The 18,132-nt window shown below is 40.8% G+C and overlaps 1 protein-coding gene across 13 annotated transcripts in view; it reads left to right on the top strand.

The window, feature by feature from the left end:
• TBC1D5 (TBC1 domain family member 5) overlaps window positions 1-18,132 on the top strand; it is a 592,035-nt gene that overhangs the window by 347,370 nt on the left and 226,533 nt on the right. For all 13 annotated transcript variants that reach the window (XM_059886432.1, XM_059886457.1, XM_059886448.1 and 10 more), the window contains one exon: window positions 9,014-9,186. In XM_059886432.1, coding sequence (XP_059742415.1) covers window positions 9,014-9,186 — 173 coding nt within the window. The remainder of the gene's footprint in view (window positions 1-9,013; window positions 9,187-18,132) is intronic.

Raw genomic sequence — 18,132 nt, 5'->3', positions numbered from 1 at the left:
TTGCATACATATATGCCACATTTTATTTTTCCGTATGTCAGTTGGTAGACATTTGGGTTCTTTTCACTTTTTAACTATTAAAAATAATGTTGCTCTGAACATTTATGTACAAACTTTTTGTGAACATATGTTTTCATTTCTCTTGGCATATCTCTAGGAGTGGAATTGCCAAATTAACTGTCATTTTAAACAAATATATATGCTAACTTAGGGATCGTTCTGGCCTTTTCATTGTTATTGCACAATATTGGGAAGATTACAAATTACTCTGACAAGGTCTGTTGTGTTAAGAGTTTTGGGTTTATTATTTTCTATGTGACTAATTTCTTTTATATTAGTATAATTGAATGCGTTCTGGTTAGAAACCGTGTATCACTCAGATCTTTCGCTTTATCTCTTAGCCAATGAGATGGATAACTAATGCTTTTTATGCCTTTGGTCGAGGTCAGGACGAACTACTGCCTGCAGGCCAATTTGGCCTGCCATCTGTTTTTGTACAGCTTGTGAGTTAAAAATGGCTTTTACATTATTAAATGGTTGAAAAAATATCAAAAGAGAAGTAATATTTTGTGACATGCAGGTTATGGGGAACTCGAATTTCCACATCCAGAAAAAAGTTTTGTTGGGATACAGCCACGCCTATTTGTTTACTTACTGTCTTCAGCTGCTCTCTCATTACAAAGGCAGAGCTGGGTGATTGCAGCACGGACGGTGTGGCTTGGAAAGCCTCAAACATTTACCATTTCTGCAGAGAAGGTTTGTCAAGTCCTAGCCTAAGTGATGTTCTTCCTCCAGCAATATATCACCATGCTCTATTCTGTAAGGATTATTAGAGGGGAAGCGTGCTGTAAGCACATGTGATGAACAGTGTATTTTCAGCAGGTGATTTGGTAAAGAGACTTATGTGAACATCAGATTTTGAGCAGAGTATTTGAATACATTTAATTATAGGCCTCATGATCGTTTTACACCCTGGTCATTTTGTGTTTTATAACTGATTCAGAGTATCTGAGAAACTGAGTGATAAAATGTGAGGGCTGCCAGTTTTTACTTGTACTTATCCACGTTGCTTTCACAGAATCATATGAAAATGGCTAAGACTACACAAAGACACATAATCAGAGAACACGCAGATATGACCTCTGAGAATCTGTATCTGTTATTTGTGTGTATCAGTGCATCGTGTGTCCCTGAAAAGCATATCTCGTGACTCCCTTTTCATCCTACCCTTTGTCTTCTATTCCATGATTCTGTCATCTTTTAAAGAAGAAGGTTAGAAACTATTATATCCCTCTTTCGGGTCTTCTACTTCCATGGAAAATTCAGTTATATGGCGGTGCACGCCACCTCGTGCAGTGACGCTCCTTTTATAAGGCTTTCGTGGTGAAGGAAGCAATGTGTTGGTTTCATAGTGGTGTGAAATCGTCATCTCACTGTATCACTCACTCTGTAGCCTGGCACTGATCTGTAAAACACACTTTGCTGCCACTAAGCAGTGGTCAGAAAAGCTCTCTAGTGCTGTTGGTCGTGGTGTGCGTCTCATCAAATGAGATGAGACAATCACAGCTTTATGTTCAATGTAGGTAGCATTCTTCGTCATAAGAAATCCTGAAGATAAGTGGTTTTCATTAACTCTATCTTTATTGTTTCAATTTTCCTATTAGATATGCTATGCTTTTTAGCATTTAAATGACCAGAGAGATTGCTTTCAAGTTTTTTAAATTTAAGAGATATTATATTAGGTTGTGCAAATGTAATTGCGGTTTCTAACTGGGAATTTTAAATCATTATAATTAGGGTCAAACACAACTTTATTCATCAAAATAGGCACCATTACAATCAACACATCTTTGCCAACAACAAGTGTCTGTTTACTTCTGTAGCATAAAAGTCCATACCTTGGGACTTGGCAAACCCTTGGAGGCGTTTCCGCCTCCTGCTGGTTTGGAAGCATTTTCCTTGCAGAGAATTGTTGAGATGGTTGATGAAGTGGTGTCTGTTGGTGAGAGGCCAAGTGAATATGGTGGGTGAGGCAAAATTTTCTAGTCCAGTTCATCCCACTTCTGGCGCTCTGGTTGTGTGGCATGCAGTTGGGCATGGTCGTGGAGAAGAATTGGGCCCTTTCTGTTGACCAGTACTGGCTGCAGGCTTTGCAGTTTTTGGTGCATCTCATTGATTTACTGAGCATACTTCTCAGATATAATGATTGCACTAGGATTCAAAAGGCTGTAGTGGATCAGACGGGCAGCAGACCACCAAACAGTGACCATGACCTTTTTTTGGTGCAAGTTTGGCTTAGGAAAGTGCTTGGAGCTTTTTCTCGGCCCATCCACTGAGCTGGTCATCACTGGTTGTCATATAAAATACGCTTTTTGTCTCAGAAATGGTCCTTTGTTCCGTAGAAAAAGAGAAGACGACACTTCAAAGTGATGAGGTTTTTTTATTTGTGGACCACTGATAAGGCACCTGGACTCCCCACGTGGCAGTAGTGGTAAAGAACCCGCCTGCCAGTGCTGGAGACATAAGAGAAACGCGCTGGTTGGCCGTTGTCAACTTCTGAAGGCCAGCCAGTATGCCCTCGTCATCAAGGCTCTCATCTCCTTTGCAAAACTTCTTGAACCACCACTGTGCTGTATGTTCGTTGCAGTTCCTGGGCCAAATGCACTGTTGATGATGTGAGTTGTCTTCACTGCTTTACAACTCATTTTGAACTCAAATAAGAAAATCGATCAGATTTGCTTTTGTCTTAACATCATTTCCGTGTGTGTGTGCTCAGTCGTGTCTGATTCTTTGTGGCCCCATGGACTGTAGTCCACCAGGCTCCTCTGTCCATGGGATTTTCTAGGCAAGAGTACTGGAGCAGGTTGCCATTATCTCCAGGGCATGGATCTTCCCGACCCAGGGATCTTGCGTCTCTTGCACTGGCAGATGGATTCTTTACCACTAGCAACACCTGTGAAGTCCTTACTCCTATCAGTTTCTTAGTCTAAAATGAAATAAATGTAAATACCCAGCAAATAATGTCATTAGCATAAAAACATAAAGTGAAAAAGACACATTAAAATAATGTATACCATAACCATATTTATTTAAATACATATCAAATGGCAAAGTTCAGTAATGTAAAACTGCAAATACTTTTGCACCATCCTAATGAAGTATTCTGTTAGGGGAAATCTTCTTAAGGTTAAAGCATCCTGTTATTTGAAGAGAGTGTACTGGATGTTACAAAATCAGAAAAAAGAGTCTTGGCTTTACTATTTTTGTAGTGAATGATGGCAATATGAAGGTTTCCCTTTCTCTTTTATATACAAATTAGCAACAAGTTGAGCTCTAAATTTTAATGTAGTCTTCTGACCTTTAGAACCTAAGTACACTAGGGCAGGCACTGTAGAAAGTCCAAAGGGCTGTGTTTCATCTTAAGACTGGAAATGATGCTGGGCAGCCAGATGGAGCCCCTTCCCATGAGCCTCCTCTGTCCTTAACAAGCGCCCCCCCGTCCTGTCTCCTGAGCTTTCTGCCACCCTGCCTAGTCACGACTCTAGGGCGAATTCCAGGCTTTTTTTCTGTGTAGTTCTTTCTTCCAAATGGTGCAGGCAAGAGCTTTACCTTCTTTATGTCGCTGAATCTGCTCCAGTGACAAAAAGCTGATACTCCTTTTAGAGATTTCACATTTTAGGAGGCAGAGAAGTAGCAAAGCAGGGAAGACGGACTGAACTGGGACCGGACACTTGAGCCAAATCTGACAGTACACGTGGGGGCCCTTCAGAGGAAACACTGGGAGGGATGCTTCACGTAGAAATGGCAGACCAGGGTTTCTGCAAGCACAGTGAGAGCAGGCTGACCACGTGAGGGAAAGACTGCCCACCTGGCTAAAGAATTTGGATTGTTTTGTTTTTCCTGGAGTGAAAATAATGAGGCCCTCTTGAAAATGTCTAAGGAGGGGCTCTGCCATCTTGTGACTTGTATGAAAAGGCAAAAAGATGGGACACTGAAAGATAAACTCGCCAGATCAGTAGGTGCCCAGTATGCTACTGGAGAAGAGTGGAGAAATAAGTCCAGAAAGAATGAAGAGGCTGAGCCAAAGAACATCGCCCAGTTGTGGATGTGTCTAGTGATGGGAGTAAAGTCTGATGCTGTAAAGAACAATGTTGCATAGGAACCTGGAATGTTAGGTCTATGAATCAAGGTAAATTGAAGTGGTCAAACAGGAGATGACAAGAGTGAACATGGACATTTTAGGAATCATGCCAAAGAAGCTTAAGTTGAACGGTCCTATGAAGACTTACAGGTGTCCGGTGGCTCAGATGGTAAAGTGTCTGCCTACAACGCGGGAGACCTGGGTTCGATCCCTGGGTTGGGAAGATCTCCTGGAGAAGGAAATGGCAACCCACTCCAGTATTCTTGCCTGGAAAATCCCATGAATGGAGGAACCTGGTAGGCTACAGTCCATGGGGTCGCAAAGAGTTGGCCACAACAAGACCTTCTAAAACTAACATCCAAAAAAGATGTCCTTGGCATCACTGGAGACTAGAATGCAGAAGTAGGAAGTCAATAGATACCTGGAGTAACAGGCAGATTTGGCCTGGGAGTACAAAATGAAGCAGGGCAAAGGATAACAGAGTTTTGCCAAGAGAACACACTGGTCATAGCAAGCACCCTCTTCCAACAACAGGAGAAGACTCTACACATGGACATCACCAAGTGGTCAATACCAAAATCAGATTGATTATATTCTTTGCAGCTGAATATGGAGAAGCTCTAGTGCTTCTGCTGCTGCTCAGTCGCTTCAGGCGTGTCCGACTCTGTGCAGCCCCACAGACGGCAGCCCACCAGGCTCCTCCATCCCTGGGATTCTCCAGGCAAGAACACTGGAGTGCGTTGCCATTGCCTTCTTTGGGAGAAGCTCTATACAGTCAGCGCAAACAAGACAGGGAACTGACTGTTGCTCAGTTCATGAACTCCATGTTGCAAAACTCAGAGTTAAATTGAAGAATGTAGGAAAAACCACTAGACCATTCATGTAAGACCTAAATCACATCCCTTGATTATGCAGTAGAAATGACAAATTCAAGGGATTAGATCTGTTAGATAGAATGCCTAAAGAACTATGGACGAAGATTTTTAACATTGTACAGGAGGCAGCAATCAAAACCATCCCCAAGAAAAAGAAATGCAAAAAGGCAAAATTATTGTCTGAGGAGGGCTTACAAAGAGCCATGAAAAGAAGAGAAGCTAAAGACAAAGGAGAAAAGGAAAGATATATCCATCTGAATGCAGAGTTCTAAAGAATGGCAAAGAGAGATAAGAAAGCCTTCCTCAGTGATCAACACCAAGTAATAGAGGAAAACAGTAGAATCGGAAAGACCAGAGATCTCTCCAAGAAAATTAGAACTAGCTGGGGAACATTTCATGCAAAGATGGGCACAATAAAGGACAGAAATGATACGGATCTAACAGAAGCAGAAGATAAGGGGTGGCAAGAATACACAGAAGAACTGTACAAAAAAGATCTTCATGACTCAGATAACCATGATGGTGTGATCACTCACCTAGAGCCGGACACCCTGGAGTGACAAATCAAGTGGGCCTTAGGAAGCATCACTACAAACAGAGTGAGTGGAGGTGATGGAATTCCAGTTGAGCTATTTCAGATTCTAAAAAACGATGCTGTGAAAGTGCTGCACTCGATATGCCAGCAAATTGGGAAAATTCAGAAAGCCACCAGACTGGAAAAGGTCAGTTTTCATTCCAGTTCCAAAGAAAGGTAATGCCAAAGACTTTTCTAACTACCACACAGCTGCACTCATTTCACACACTAGCAAAGTAATGCTCAAACTTCTCCAAGCCAGGCTTCAGCGATATGTGAACCAAGAACTTCCAGATGTTCAAGCTGGATTAAGAAAAAAGCAGAGGAACCAGAGATCAAATTGCCAGCATCCGTTGAATCATAGAAAAGGCAAGAGAACTCCGGTAAAATATCTACTTCTGCTTCATTGACTTTGCTAAAGCCTTTGGCTATGTGGATCACATCAAACTGTGGAAAATTCCTAAAGAGATGAGAATACCAGACCTCCTTACCTGCCTCCTGAGATATCTGTATTCAGGTCAAGAAGCAATAGTTAGAACCAGACATGGAACAAGGGACTGGTTCGAAATTGGGAAAGGAGTACGTCAAGGCTGTATATTGTCACCCTGCTCATTTAACTTCTATGCAGAGTACATCATGCAAAATGCCAGACTGGATGAAGCACAAGCTGGAATTAAGATTGCCAGGAGAAACAGCAATAACCTCAGATTTGTAGATGCCACCACCCTTATGGCAGAAAGTGAAGAGGAACTAAGGAGTCTCTTGATGAGGGTGAAAGAGGAGAGTGAAAAAGCTGGGTTAAAACTGAACATTCAAGAACTAAGATCATGGCATTCGGTCCCATAACTTCATGGAAAATAGATGGGGAACAATGGAAACAGTGACAGACTTTATTTTGGGGGGCTGATTTTTGGGGCTCCAAAATCACTGCAGATGGTGACTACAGCCATGAAATTAAAAGATGCTTGCTCCTTGGAAGGAAAGCTATGACAAACCTAGACAGCATATTAAATAGCAGAGACTACTTTGCTGACAAAGGTCCATCTAGTTAAGGCTATGGTTTTTCCAATAGTCATGTATGAATGTGAGAGTTGGACCATAAAGAAAGCTGAGTGCCAAAGAATTGATGCTTTTGAACTGTGGTGTTGGAGAAGACTCTTGAGAGTCCCTTGGACTGCAAGGAGATCCAACCAATCTATTGTAGAGGAAATCAGTCCTGAATATTCATTGGAGGGACTTACACTGAAGCTGAAGCTCCAGTACTTTGGCCACCTGATGCGAAGAGTGGACTCGCTGGAAAGGACCCTGATGCTGGGAAAGATTGAAGGCAGGCAAAGGGGACAACAGAGAAAGAGGTGATTGGATGTTATTACCAGCTCAATGACATGAGTTTGAGCAAGCTCTGGGAGTTGGTGATGCACAGGGAGGCTTGGTGTGCTGCAGTTTGTGGGATTGCAGAGTCAGACACGATGGAGCAACTGCACTGAACTGAAGGAGCGACTTCCCTTGTGATCCAGTAGGCAGGGCTCCATGCTTCCACTGCAGGGGCATGGGCTTGATCCCTGATTCGGGAGTAAGATCCCACATACGGCAAGGCATTACCAAAAAAGGAAAAAAATTAAAAGTATAAGGAAGGTAATCTGGTCCAGTCTAATACCTGGGTTAGATAGATCACCAGGCAGTTTGCAAGATGGATTTAAAGCAGGAGGGAAGGAGTAATTCGCTCCCCTAATCAGGTTGTTCCAGGCAGAGAAGCAGCATATACAGAAGTCCCCTCAGTGGTTGTGAGGAGCTAAAATTGGCCAACTGGGTGTTCTTACTGGAGGATGGGTTGTGTTAGACTTGGGAAAGCGTGAACAAGTATGAGCAGTAGATGATTAGCACCGATGTGGGCCTGTGGATTTGAAACCTTTGGGCTGTCTGAGATTCTTCACCAACATTTGAGCTTGTGACAGGTGGCCTAGAGCTCTAGATATGAATACAGATTAGAAAGTCTTTGGAAAAAGAACTTTGACTATAGCACTGTGAATGACTGAGCTCACTCAGGGAACTGTATATAAGTTGAGGTTCACCTGACACCAGAACCATGTGGAAAAGCAGCATTCGCGAAATAGAGCGAAGAATGTGAACTCGAGAAGGAGCCTGAGGTTGAGCAACAGGCGGCCATTGAGAGAGGGAGCGTAGGTGCAGAGAGGCAGAACTTGGGGACTGAACATTAGAAGAAAGGGCAGACATAGAGTATCACGGTATATCATCAGGACTGGTGCTGAAGCTGGAACTCCAGTACTTGGGGCACCTGATGCCAAGAACTGACTCATTGGAAAAGACCCTGACGCTCGGAAAGACTGAAGGTAGGAGGAGAAGGGGACGACAGAGGATGAGATGGCTGGGTGGCATCACCGACTTGATGGACATGAGTTTGAGCAAACTCCGGGAGTTGGTGATGGACAGGGAGGCCTGGCTTGCTGCAGTCCATGGGGTCGCAGAGAGTCAGACAGACTGTGCGACTGAACTGACTGCGCATCAGACTTGAGGGGGTGGCTCAAGTTTACGTGAAGGCATTGCACAGTCAGAGATTGGCCTGTCTTAGTACAAGGTATGGGGTGGCAGGAAGGGAAGTTGTACTGCCTGTGTAGATTTTTTTTTAAGTCAGCTACACTTTTGATCTGGAGAATTTAAAAATCTTTCTACCTAGCTGTTGTTCTTTTTTTTTTTTTTAATTTAATTTTTTTTTTTTTTTTCCATTTATTCTTGACTGGAGGGTAACTGTCCTACAGTGGTGTGCTGGTCTCTGCCACACAGAAGCATATCCACGCCCCACCATTGTGACTCTCCTCCCCTCACCCGTCAGCCCTTCCCATCCTCCAGCTTGTCACACAGTACTGTCTGTCCAGCTGTTTAAATTGATCAAAGGACATTCAGAGAGAACCTTCTTTTTTAGTATTAGTGTACTTTATTTCTTGACTTTTTTTTATTGTTTTAAGAGCTCAAAGTAACACAGTTTTCAACACTGTTTTGTTTTTTTTTTTCATGTCTAATTCTTGTGCCACAAGAAGCATGTTTCCTCAGAGTATTCACTTAGGTGCTGTGGCTGCTGAGGCACGCTGGCCACACACAGAGAGACTAGACAGACTACCTCTAGCCAAAACTGTCTTAAAAGACTGACTGTTACCAAAGAAACTGGTCAGGGGAACACAATTAGAACATATTTTAGAAGGTTTTTCCCGGCCTTTACTTTATGAGCACAGTCATTTATGTGACAATCAGTTTATTATTCCACATTTGAAGCGTTTGTCCTGAGTTGGTTAAAGTAGTCGTTGGTTCTTCTTTAAACTTCCATTGATAAATGCTTTAAAGAGTCATGGCCTTATACTTGTTGCTTTCACCCTGGAATAATGCCTGTTCCGTTTTTCCTGTGTTTAGGGGAAAGAAACCCTGATGCCTCCTATCCCCTTTGCTAGACCACAGGATTTGGGGCCGACAATTGCTATTGTTACTAAAGTCAACCAGATCCAGGACCAGCTACTGAAGAAGCATGATATTGAGCTTTACATGCACCTGAACAGACTGGAAATCGCACCACAGATATACGGGCTGTAAGTATCCGATTTGAATCGCAGCAGCACTGAAGCTTGATTTACGGTGGTTTCTGTATGATTTGGATTCACAGAAGCAAGAGTAAGCGCTGTCCCGGCTATAGCTCTTCCATATCGCCTTTGTGTTCTGTAAGCCAGACAGTGTGCTCACTGCTTTCATACGTCATCTTTCATCTAATATCACCCTTTGTTACAAAGGGAGAAGCTGAGACGTACAGTGAAGCTGTTAGTCACTCAGTCATGTCCGAGACTTCGCAACCCCATGGACTATATAGCCCACCAGGCTCCCCTGTCCATGGAATTCTTGAGGCAAGAATACTGAAGTGGGTTGCTATTCCCTCCTCCAGGGGATCTTCCCATCCCAGGGATCGAACCTGGGTCTCCTGCGTTGCAGGCAGATTCTTTACCATCTGAGCCACCAGAAAAGCCTAGGTTTACAATAACCTTACACATACTGAACAGTGAAATCATAATTCAGTCCAGATGGAACTGGATCCATAATCTGCAAAGCCCAGTGCAAAATAAAAATAAATGGCTTTTTAAAAAAATGAGTGGGAATTTCAAGGTGGCAACAGCAGATCATTAAACCAAGCCTTCTGAGAAGTGCAGAGTCATACAGATTATACACATGTGAAGCAGCCCAGTACCCAGACAGTCCTGTAATACATTCATGTTCTTTCCGCCTTATAACGTGCCTATCTGCTCTACCCTTTGGAGTGCATTTCTAAAAGTAAGATAAATGTCTCTCACAGTGAAAATAATATATTAACCTTCTTTAGCTAGATGATTTCTGTAACATACTGTAGCAGGAGAATATGGAGCCAGTCACCCTTAGATGTATATGAGAGTGTGTGTGTGTGTTTGTATGTATGCATTCAATAACTTATAATATGAGTATGCAAATTAGCAACTTTAATAAATATGAATTAGTTGTGTAGTGCTACAGACAGCAAAAGGATCCTTTAAATTGAAACAATACGACATTCATATCTAATGTTGGGCATTCCCTTGGTAGATGTTTCTTGCAAATCACATCTTTCAACTAGATCGAATATGGAAAATTGAGAAGGTTTTATGAGATATACATAATAGATTCGCAGTGAATATGAGTTCATTATTTCAATTAGGAAGAACCTCAAGTCATAGGTTTTGAAGCAGAGCAGAAGCCACTTATTTAGATGGAGGAAAGCATGTCGGTGAGCGTTGTCTCCGTGTCCGCGTGGGGCACAGTCTGTCACTAGTAACTGCAGCTTAGCTGCTCTCCTCCTGAAGCCCTGAGCTCTGACACCCTCCGCGCTCCTGCTTCCATGATACCCGTTTGCATTTTTGTGACTTAAGCTTGACTTCATCACTGAGAGTCATTCTCATTCCCAGTGGGAGGGAGAAAGCGGTGGAAATCATGGGTCTTGGGCAGCACTGCGGGTTACCGTCAGACTGGCATTTATTCCACTTTTAAGTCTGGCTAACATATGTGTGATTATAGAATAAAACTCTGTTGCAAACTAACAAGTGGCCAGGTCAGGAGGCAAAGTCTATATTCTTTTCAGCTTTGTATCCCCTCTAGTGTTCCTGCCTGGGAAACCTCATGGACAGAGAAGCCTGCAGGGCTACAGTCCATGGGGTCACAAAAGACTCGGACACGAGTTAGCGGCTGAACTACAGCAATGCACTCAAAGAACTGGTTTATTCAAATACAGAAAACCATTTTATAGCCTCGAAAATTGTTTTCTGGTCTAGAAATTTGTCTTAAATATTGGAGAAAGAAACCAATGCTGGACACATTTATCACTTCTTTGAAATGCTCTCTTGCTTGCTACCTCTTTGGCTGAGCTGGTGCTTTACATTGCGGTGGTCGTGGCATGGACTTGGGTACGGTGATTTTTAGCCAGTGTCTTCTGGTTTCCTTATCAGACATTAGTTCCCATCTGCTTTCTCTTCATAATGACCCATAGAACTTCTTTCACATCCAACCAGCACCTTCCCTATAAAATTCTGTGATCCCTGACATGATTACTCTTAATCTTTGAACTTCATTTTTTAACAGTACTAACAAAATCAGGGCTTGCAGTAACAGTAGCTGACTCAGTTATCCCTTTATTTTTGTATATATGTATTATTTTAAAATACACAATTTTTCATCCTTGAAGAAATCACTCATTCTCTTAATTGTTCTGTATTACATTCTGTAGTGCAAGGATTTTACTTATATCACTTGTCAAATTTGATTTCATAATTTCTTTTGGTAAGGCAATGTGGTTGAGTTTCCCCGCATCCTTACGCTACCCTAAGCTGTACCACTCATCTATATACTTCCTCCTGATGACTGTTAGAATGGGCACAAAGGATAATATGAATGTAATATAAAATGGCAGTTAGAAGCATAGGCTTTGAGTGAACTCCAGGAGTTGGTGATGGACAAGGAGGCCTGGCGTGCTGCGATTCATGGGGTCACAAAGAGTCAGACACGACTGAGCGACTGAACTGAACTGAGCCTTGTTTAACCACTCTGAGCCTTGGTTTCTTCATCTGTGAAATGTAAATAAAACATAGTGGTGCATACTTCATGGAGAGCCTATGAAAATCAAATCATAATACATAAAAATCATAGTGTTCTGTAGGGGATAAACACTGAGTATATGGTGAGCACTGCTTTCGTTTCCATTATCTGGCATTATCGTTGCAGACTTAACATATCATTGCCCTGTCAGCATGATGTACCCTGTGGTTCGTGAGCCCTTCTAGCTCTGACTTTGGCTTTCTGTGTTTTCTTCAGTAAAGCATCCAAGCTTCTACTTAAGTGGAAACGTAATAGCTATCCTTTGTGGGGCGCTTCTCAAGAAATAGTACAAAAGTGAAGAGTAAACTTTGAGGAACATCATAGCAGTTTGACAGAATAATTTTATGTCCTTGAACCTAATAAATGTTGTAGGTTTTGTCTCATGGAAATAAATTAAAATTATTAGTTTTGTTTTAAATTATACAAGTAATATTAACCTAAATAACTGCTGGTGCTCCTATATGTTGCTGTTGGGAGAAAGTTGTTTACAAGATGGAGAAGAGGTTATTTAGCAAAATGAAATTATATCCCATATTGAGTCCAGGTTTCTAATTTTAGTCAATCTTAGCAGTTACATGATACGTTAAAATCTAATTAAATCTGCTTTCTGATATGGTTGTGGTTATCTTTAAGAAAAAGATTTGGGACTTCCCTGGTGATCCTGTAGCTAAGACTCCACGCTCCCAATGCAGGGGCCTGGGTTCAATCCCTGGTCAGGGCACTAGATCCCACATGCCGCAACTAAGAGACCAGGCACAACCAAATAAATAAGTAAATACTTTCTTTAAAGAACTGAAAAAGGTTTTGTAATTGCCCCCATTCTGGTGTTGTTGCCTGGTGAATCCCAGGGACAGTGGAGCCTGGTGGGCTGCCGTCTGTGGGGTCACACAGAGTCAGACACGACTGAAACGACTTAGCAGCAGCATTCTGATATTTGTGTGAGAATATATGTGGAAGTCTCCTGATGTGGTAAATACGCCATCTATAAATGCACGTGTTGCTTTTTGTTAATAAATGTATTTAGCAACATTAGAATTAATAGTGTGTCCACGTGAAATGTGGAACTTTTTGTTCTAGTTCTGTGAAAAATGGCATTGGTGATTTGATAGGGATCACATTGAATCTGTAGATCGCATTTGGTAATATAGTCATTTTCATAATATTGTTTCTTCCAACCCAGGAACATGGAGACTGTCTCTCCATCTGTTTATGCTGCCTTCGATTTCTTTCATCAGTGTCTTATAGTTTTCCTCATGCAGCTCTTTTGTCTCCTTAGGAAGGTTTATTCCTATTTTTGTTGCAATGGTGAGTGGGATTGATTCCTTAATTTCTCTTTTTGGGTTTTCATTGTTAGTATATAGGAATGCAAGTGATTTCTGTGTGTTGGTTTTGTATTCTGTGACTTGGTTAAATTCACTGATTAGGTCTAGGAATTTTCTGTATAAGTGGTGCTGGGAAAACTGGACAGCTACATGTGAAAGAATGAAATTAGAACACTACCTAACACCATACACAAAGATAAACTCAAAATGGATTACAGACCTGCATGTAAGACCACAAACTATAAACTCTTAGAGGAAAACATAGGCAGAACGCTTTATGACATAAATCACAGCAAGATCCTCTATGACCCACCTCCTAGAGTAATGGAAATAAAAACAAAAATAAACAAATAGGACCTAATTAAATTTAAAAAATTTTACACAACAAAGGAAACTATAAACAAGGTGAAACGACAACCCTCAGAATGGGAGAAAATAACAGCAAATGAAACAACTAACAGGGGATTAATTTCCAAAATATACAGTCAGCTCATACAACTCAATACCAGAAAAACAAATAACCCAATCAAAAAGTGGGAAAAAGACATAAACAGACACTTCTCCAAAGAAGACATACAGATGGCTACCAAACACATTGAAAATGTGCTCAACATTGCTCATTATTAGAGAAATGCAAATCAGAACTACAGTGAGATACCCCTTCACACTGGTCAGAATGGCCGTCATCAAAAAGTCTACAGTAAATGCTGGGGAGGGTGTGGAGAAAAGGGAAGGAACCCTCTTGCACTGTTGGTGGGAATGTAAATTGGTGCAGTCACTATGGAAGATGGTATGGAGATTCCCTAAAAATCTAGGAATAAAACCAGCATATGACCCAGCAATCCCTCTCCTAGAAATATACCCTGAGGAAATCAAAATTGAAAAAACACATGTAACCCACTGTCCATTGCAGCCTTATTTACAGTAGCTAGGACATGGAAGCAGCTGGATGTCCATTGACAGATGAATGGATAAAGAAGCTGTGGTACATATATAAATGAAATATTACTCAACCATTAAAAGGAACACATTTGAGTCTGTTCTAATAAGGTAGGTGAACCTAGAGCCTGTTCTACAGAGTGAAGTAAGTCAGAAAGAGAAAAGCAAATATCGTATACTAATGGATGTATATAGAGTCTAGATAGAGGGTACTGATGGAATTATTTGCAGGGCAGCAGTAGAGACACAGACATCATCCAGAACAGACTCATGGACACGGTGGGGGAGGGGAGGAAGGAGAGACTGGGACGTATGGAGGTTGCAATGTGGAAACTGCATTACTATGTGTAAAATAGATAGCCAGTGGGGATCTACTGTACGACTCAGGGAGCTCCAACCAGGGCTCAGTAACAACCTAGACGGATGCGATGGGGAGGGAGGTTCAAGAGGGAGGGGACATATGAATACATATGGCTGATTCATATTGATGTTTGGTGGAAACCAACACAGTTACCCTTCAATTAAAAAATAAATTCAAAATTAAAAAAATAATTAGTGTAAAAAATGTTAATTGCAAACCTTGGCTAAAATCATTCCAAATTAGCTTATCTTAATTTTAAATGAATTGATGATATTTGTCTTGAAATACAGGAATAAGATCCTATGAAAGCTTGAATGTTATGTAATAACTTGCTTATTAATGCTATTATTTTGTATGTTTAAATGCATTATCTCCTGAATAACTGTAACTGGTTTTTCTGTCACGAAATGTTAAATCAACTTACTATTTAGGTTAAACAGTGTTTGCAATTAACATTTTTTACACTAATTTTTTTTTAATTTTAAATTTATTTAAAATAAATTTAAAATTAAAAAAAGCAAAATGGCTGTCTGGGGAGGCCTTACAAATAGCTGTGAAAAGAAGAGAAGCAAAAAGCAAAGGAGAAAAGGAAAGATATAAGCATCTGAATGCAGAGTTCCAAACAATAGCAAGGAGATATAAGAAAGCCTTCTTCAGCAATCAATGCAAAGAAATAGAGGAAAACAACAGAATGGGAAAGACTAGAGATCTCTTCAAGAAAATTAGAGATACCAAGGGAACATTTCATGCAAAGTTGGGCTCGATAAAGGACACAAATGGTATGGACCTAACAGAAGCAGAAGATATTAAGAAGAGATGGCAAGAATACACAGAAGAACTGTACAAAAAAGAGCTTCACGACCCAGATAATCACAATGGTGTGATCACTGACCTAGAGCCAGACATCCTGGAATGTGAAGTCAAGTGGGCCTTAGGAAGCATCACTACGAACAAAGCTAGTGGAGGTGATAGAATTCCAGTTGAGCTATTTCAAATCCTGAAAGATGATGCTGTGAAAGTGCTGCACTCAATATGCCAGCAAATTAGGAGAACTCAGCAGTGGCCACAGGACTGGAAAAGGTCAGTTTTCATTCCAATCCCAAAGAAAGGCAATCCCAAAGAATGCTCAAACTACCACACAATTGCACTCATCTCACATGCTAGTAAAGTAATGCTCAAAATTCTCCAAGCCAGGCATCAGCAGTATGTGAACTGTGAACTTCCTGATGTTCAAGCTGATTTTAGAAAAGGCAGAGGAACCAGAGATCAAATTGCCAACATCTGCTGGATCATGGAAAAAGCAAGAGAGTTCCAGAAAGACATCTATTTCTGCTTTATCGACTATGCCAAAGCCTTTGACTGTGTGGATCACAATAAACTGTGGAAAATTCTGAAAGAGATGGGAATACCAGACCACCTGACCTGCCTCTTGACAAATCTGTATGCAGGTCAGGAAGCAACAGTTAGAACTGGACATGGAACAACAGACTGGTTCCAAATAGGAAAAGGAGTCCGTCAAGGCTGTATATTGTCACCCTGCTTATTTAACTTATATGCAGAGTACATCATGAGAAACGCTGGACTAGAAGAAACACAAGTTGGAATCAAGATTGCCGGTAAAAATATCAATAACCTCAGATATGCAGATGACATCACCCTTATGGCAGAAAGTGAAGAGGAACTAAAGAGCCTCTTGATGAAAGTCAAAGTGGAGAGTGAAAAAGTTGGCTTAAAACTCAACATTCAGAAAATGAAGATCATGGCATCCGGTCCCATCACTTCATGGGAAATAGATGGGGAAACAGTGGAAGCAGTGTCAGACTTTATTTTTCTGGGCTCCAAAATCACTGCAGATGGTGACGATAGCCATGAAATTAAAAGATGCTTACTCCTTGGAAGGAAAGTTATGACCAACCTAGATAGCATATTCAAAAGCAGAGACATTACTTTGCCAACAAAGGTCCGTCTAGTCAAGGCTATGGTTTTTCCTGTGGTCATGTATGGATGTGAGAGTTGGACTGTGAAGAAGGCTGAGTGCCGAAGAACTGATGCTTTTGAACTGTAGTGTTGGAGAAGGCTCTTGAGAGTCCCTTGGACTGCAAGGAGATCCAACCAGTCCATTCTGAAGGAGATCAGCCCTGGGATTTCTTTGGAAGGAATGATGCTAAAGCTGAAACTCCAGTACTTTGGCCACCTCATTCGAAGAGTTGACTCATTGGAAAAGACTGATGCTAGGAGGGATTGGGGGCAGGAGGAGAAGGGGATGACAGAGGATGAGATGGCTGGGTGGCATCACTGACTCGATGGACGTGAGTCTGGGTGAACTCCGGGAGTTGGTGATGGACAGGGAGGCCTGGCGTGCTGGGATTCACGGGGTCACAAAGAGTCGGACATGACTGAGCGACTAAACTGAACTGAACTGAAGTGATATTATGCTTCCCTGGTGTCTCAGACGGTAAAGCGTCTGCCTGCAATGCGGGAGACCCGGGTTCGATTCCTGGGTTGGGAAGATCCCCTGGAGAAGGAAATAGCAATCCACTCCAGCACTCTTGCCTGGAAAAATCTCATTGATGGAGGAGCCTGACAGGCTACAGTCCATGGGGTCGCAAAGAGTCGGACACCACTGAGCGACTTCACTTTCACTTTCAAGTGATGTTGTAAAATAATATTTCCTAAAAGTTATCTTCCATTAACTTTGTGAAAGATTACTCCTTTTATACCAAAAATGAAATTTCTCTTTAAAAACTCAGAAAATTTATCATCTTGACTTGTCTTTTGTTTCCTAATTATTAGTCTTTTTAAAATTCAAGTTCTAAGGGGCCTATTAATGCATGCTGGGTAATTTCCAAAGTAAAGCATTGACTACATGAATTCAAGGTAATTTCTAACAGTTGCTGTTCGGTGTTTTCATTTTAATATGAGAATAAGAATGTCCTGTGATTTCATCACTTAGGAATTATTTTTGTGAAAAAACCTCTAAAATATTACTTTTACCATTTATCCCTGAGTATGTGTTATTTTGTTTCCAGAAGAACCTAATCATAGCAGATAAAAATACAAGTATTCAGTGCTGTTTTCTTAATACTGTATACTATTTTATAAAGACATTAAAAATTGAAGTTTAAAAATAACAGTTTTTGCTAGGCCAGAGTAACTGTATTTTATTATCACTTTTAAATATATTGAACCTGTATATTTTCAACTACATTTTATTCTTTGATATAAATAGAATACATAATAAGCATCTGTGGGATATGCAGTTAATGTCATTTTTGAGGAAGGATCCTCATAACACACTTGGGCTTTGGCATTCTTAAATTATGAGCACTTTACAGCACTCATGGGATAAATTCCATATCTCCCAAATGTTTATTGTACATCTTTCATTTCCCTTATTTCCTATTTTCTGGATTAGCAGTTGTTTTGCTGTGTTGATGTCTAGTAATTTAGTAGAGGAGGTTCTTGGTTATTGATAAATAATCTGCTAAATTTTGATATTTTTTCCAAATATTTATATCACAGTATATTTGTTCTAACACATATCAATGTGATTGTGTATAACTACCAAGTTTTTCGAGCTGATATTTGAAGTATAATCATATGGTCAAAAATACAAGTGTCATCAAAGTTAGTGTAATTACCCACCTTTAAAATTCTCTCTCAACAGATTAAGAAATGGCTCCCTGTTCTAAACACAGTTAGTGATTGAAATGTTCTTATCTTTTTAATGAGCTTTACATTATGTATTAAATATAAAATATATATTT

This window comes from Bos taurus, chromosome 1 (genome assembly GCF_002263795.3).
Source record: "Bos taurus isolate L1 Dominette 01449 registration number 42190680 breed Hereford chromosome 1, ARS-UCD2.0, whole genome shotgun sequence".
Classification (NCBI taxonomy): domain Eukaryota; kingdom Metazoa; phylum Chordata; class Mammalia; order Artiodactyla; family Bovidae; genus Bos; species Bos taurus.
The sequence above is the reverse complement of the archived record's forward strand: the minus strand, read 5'-3'. Positions and strand labels throughout refer to the sequence as shown.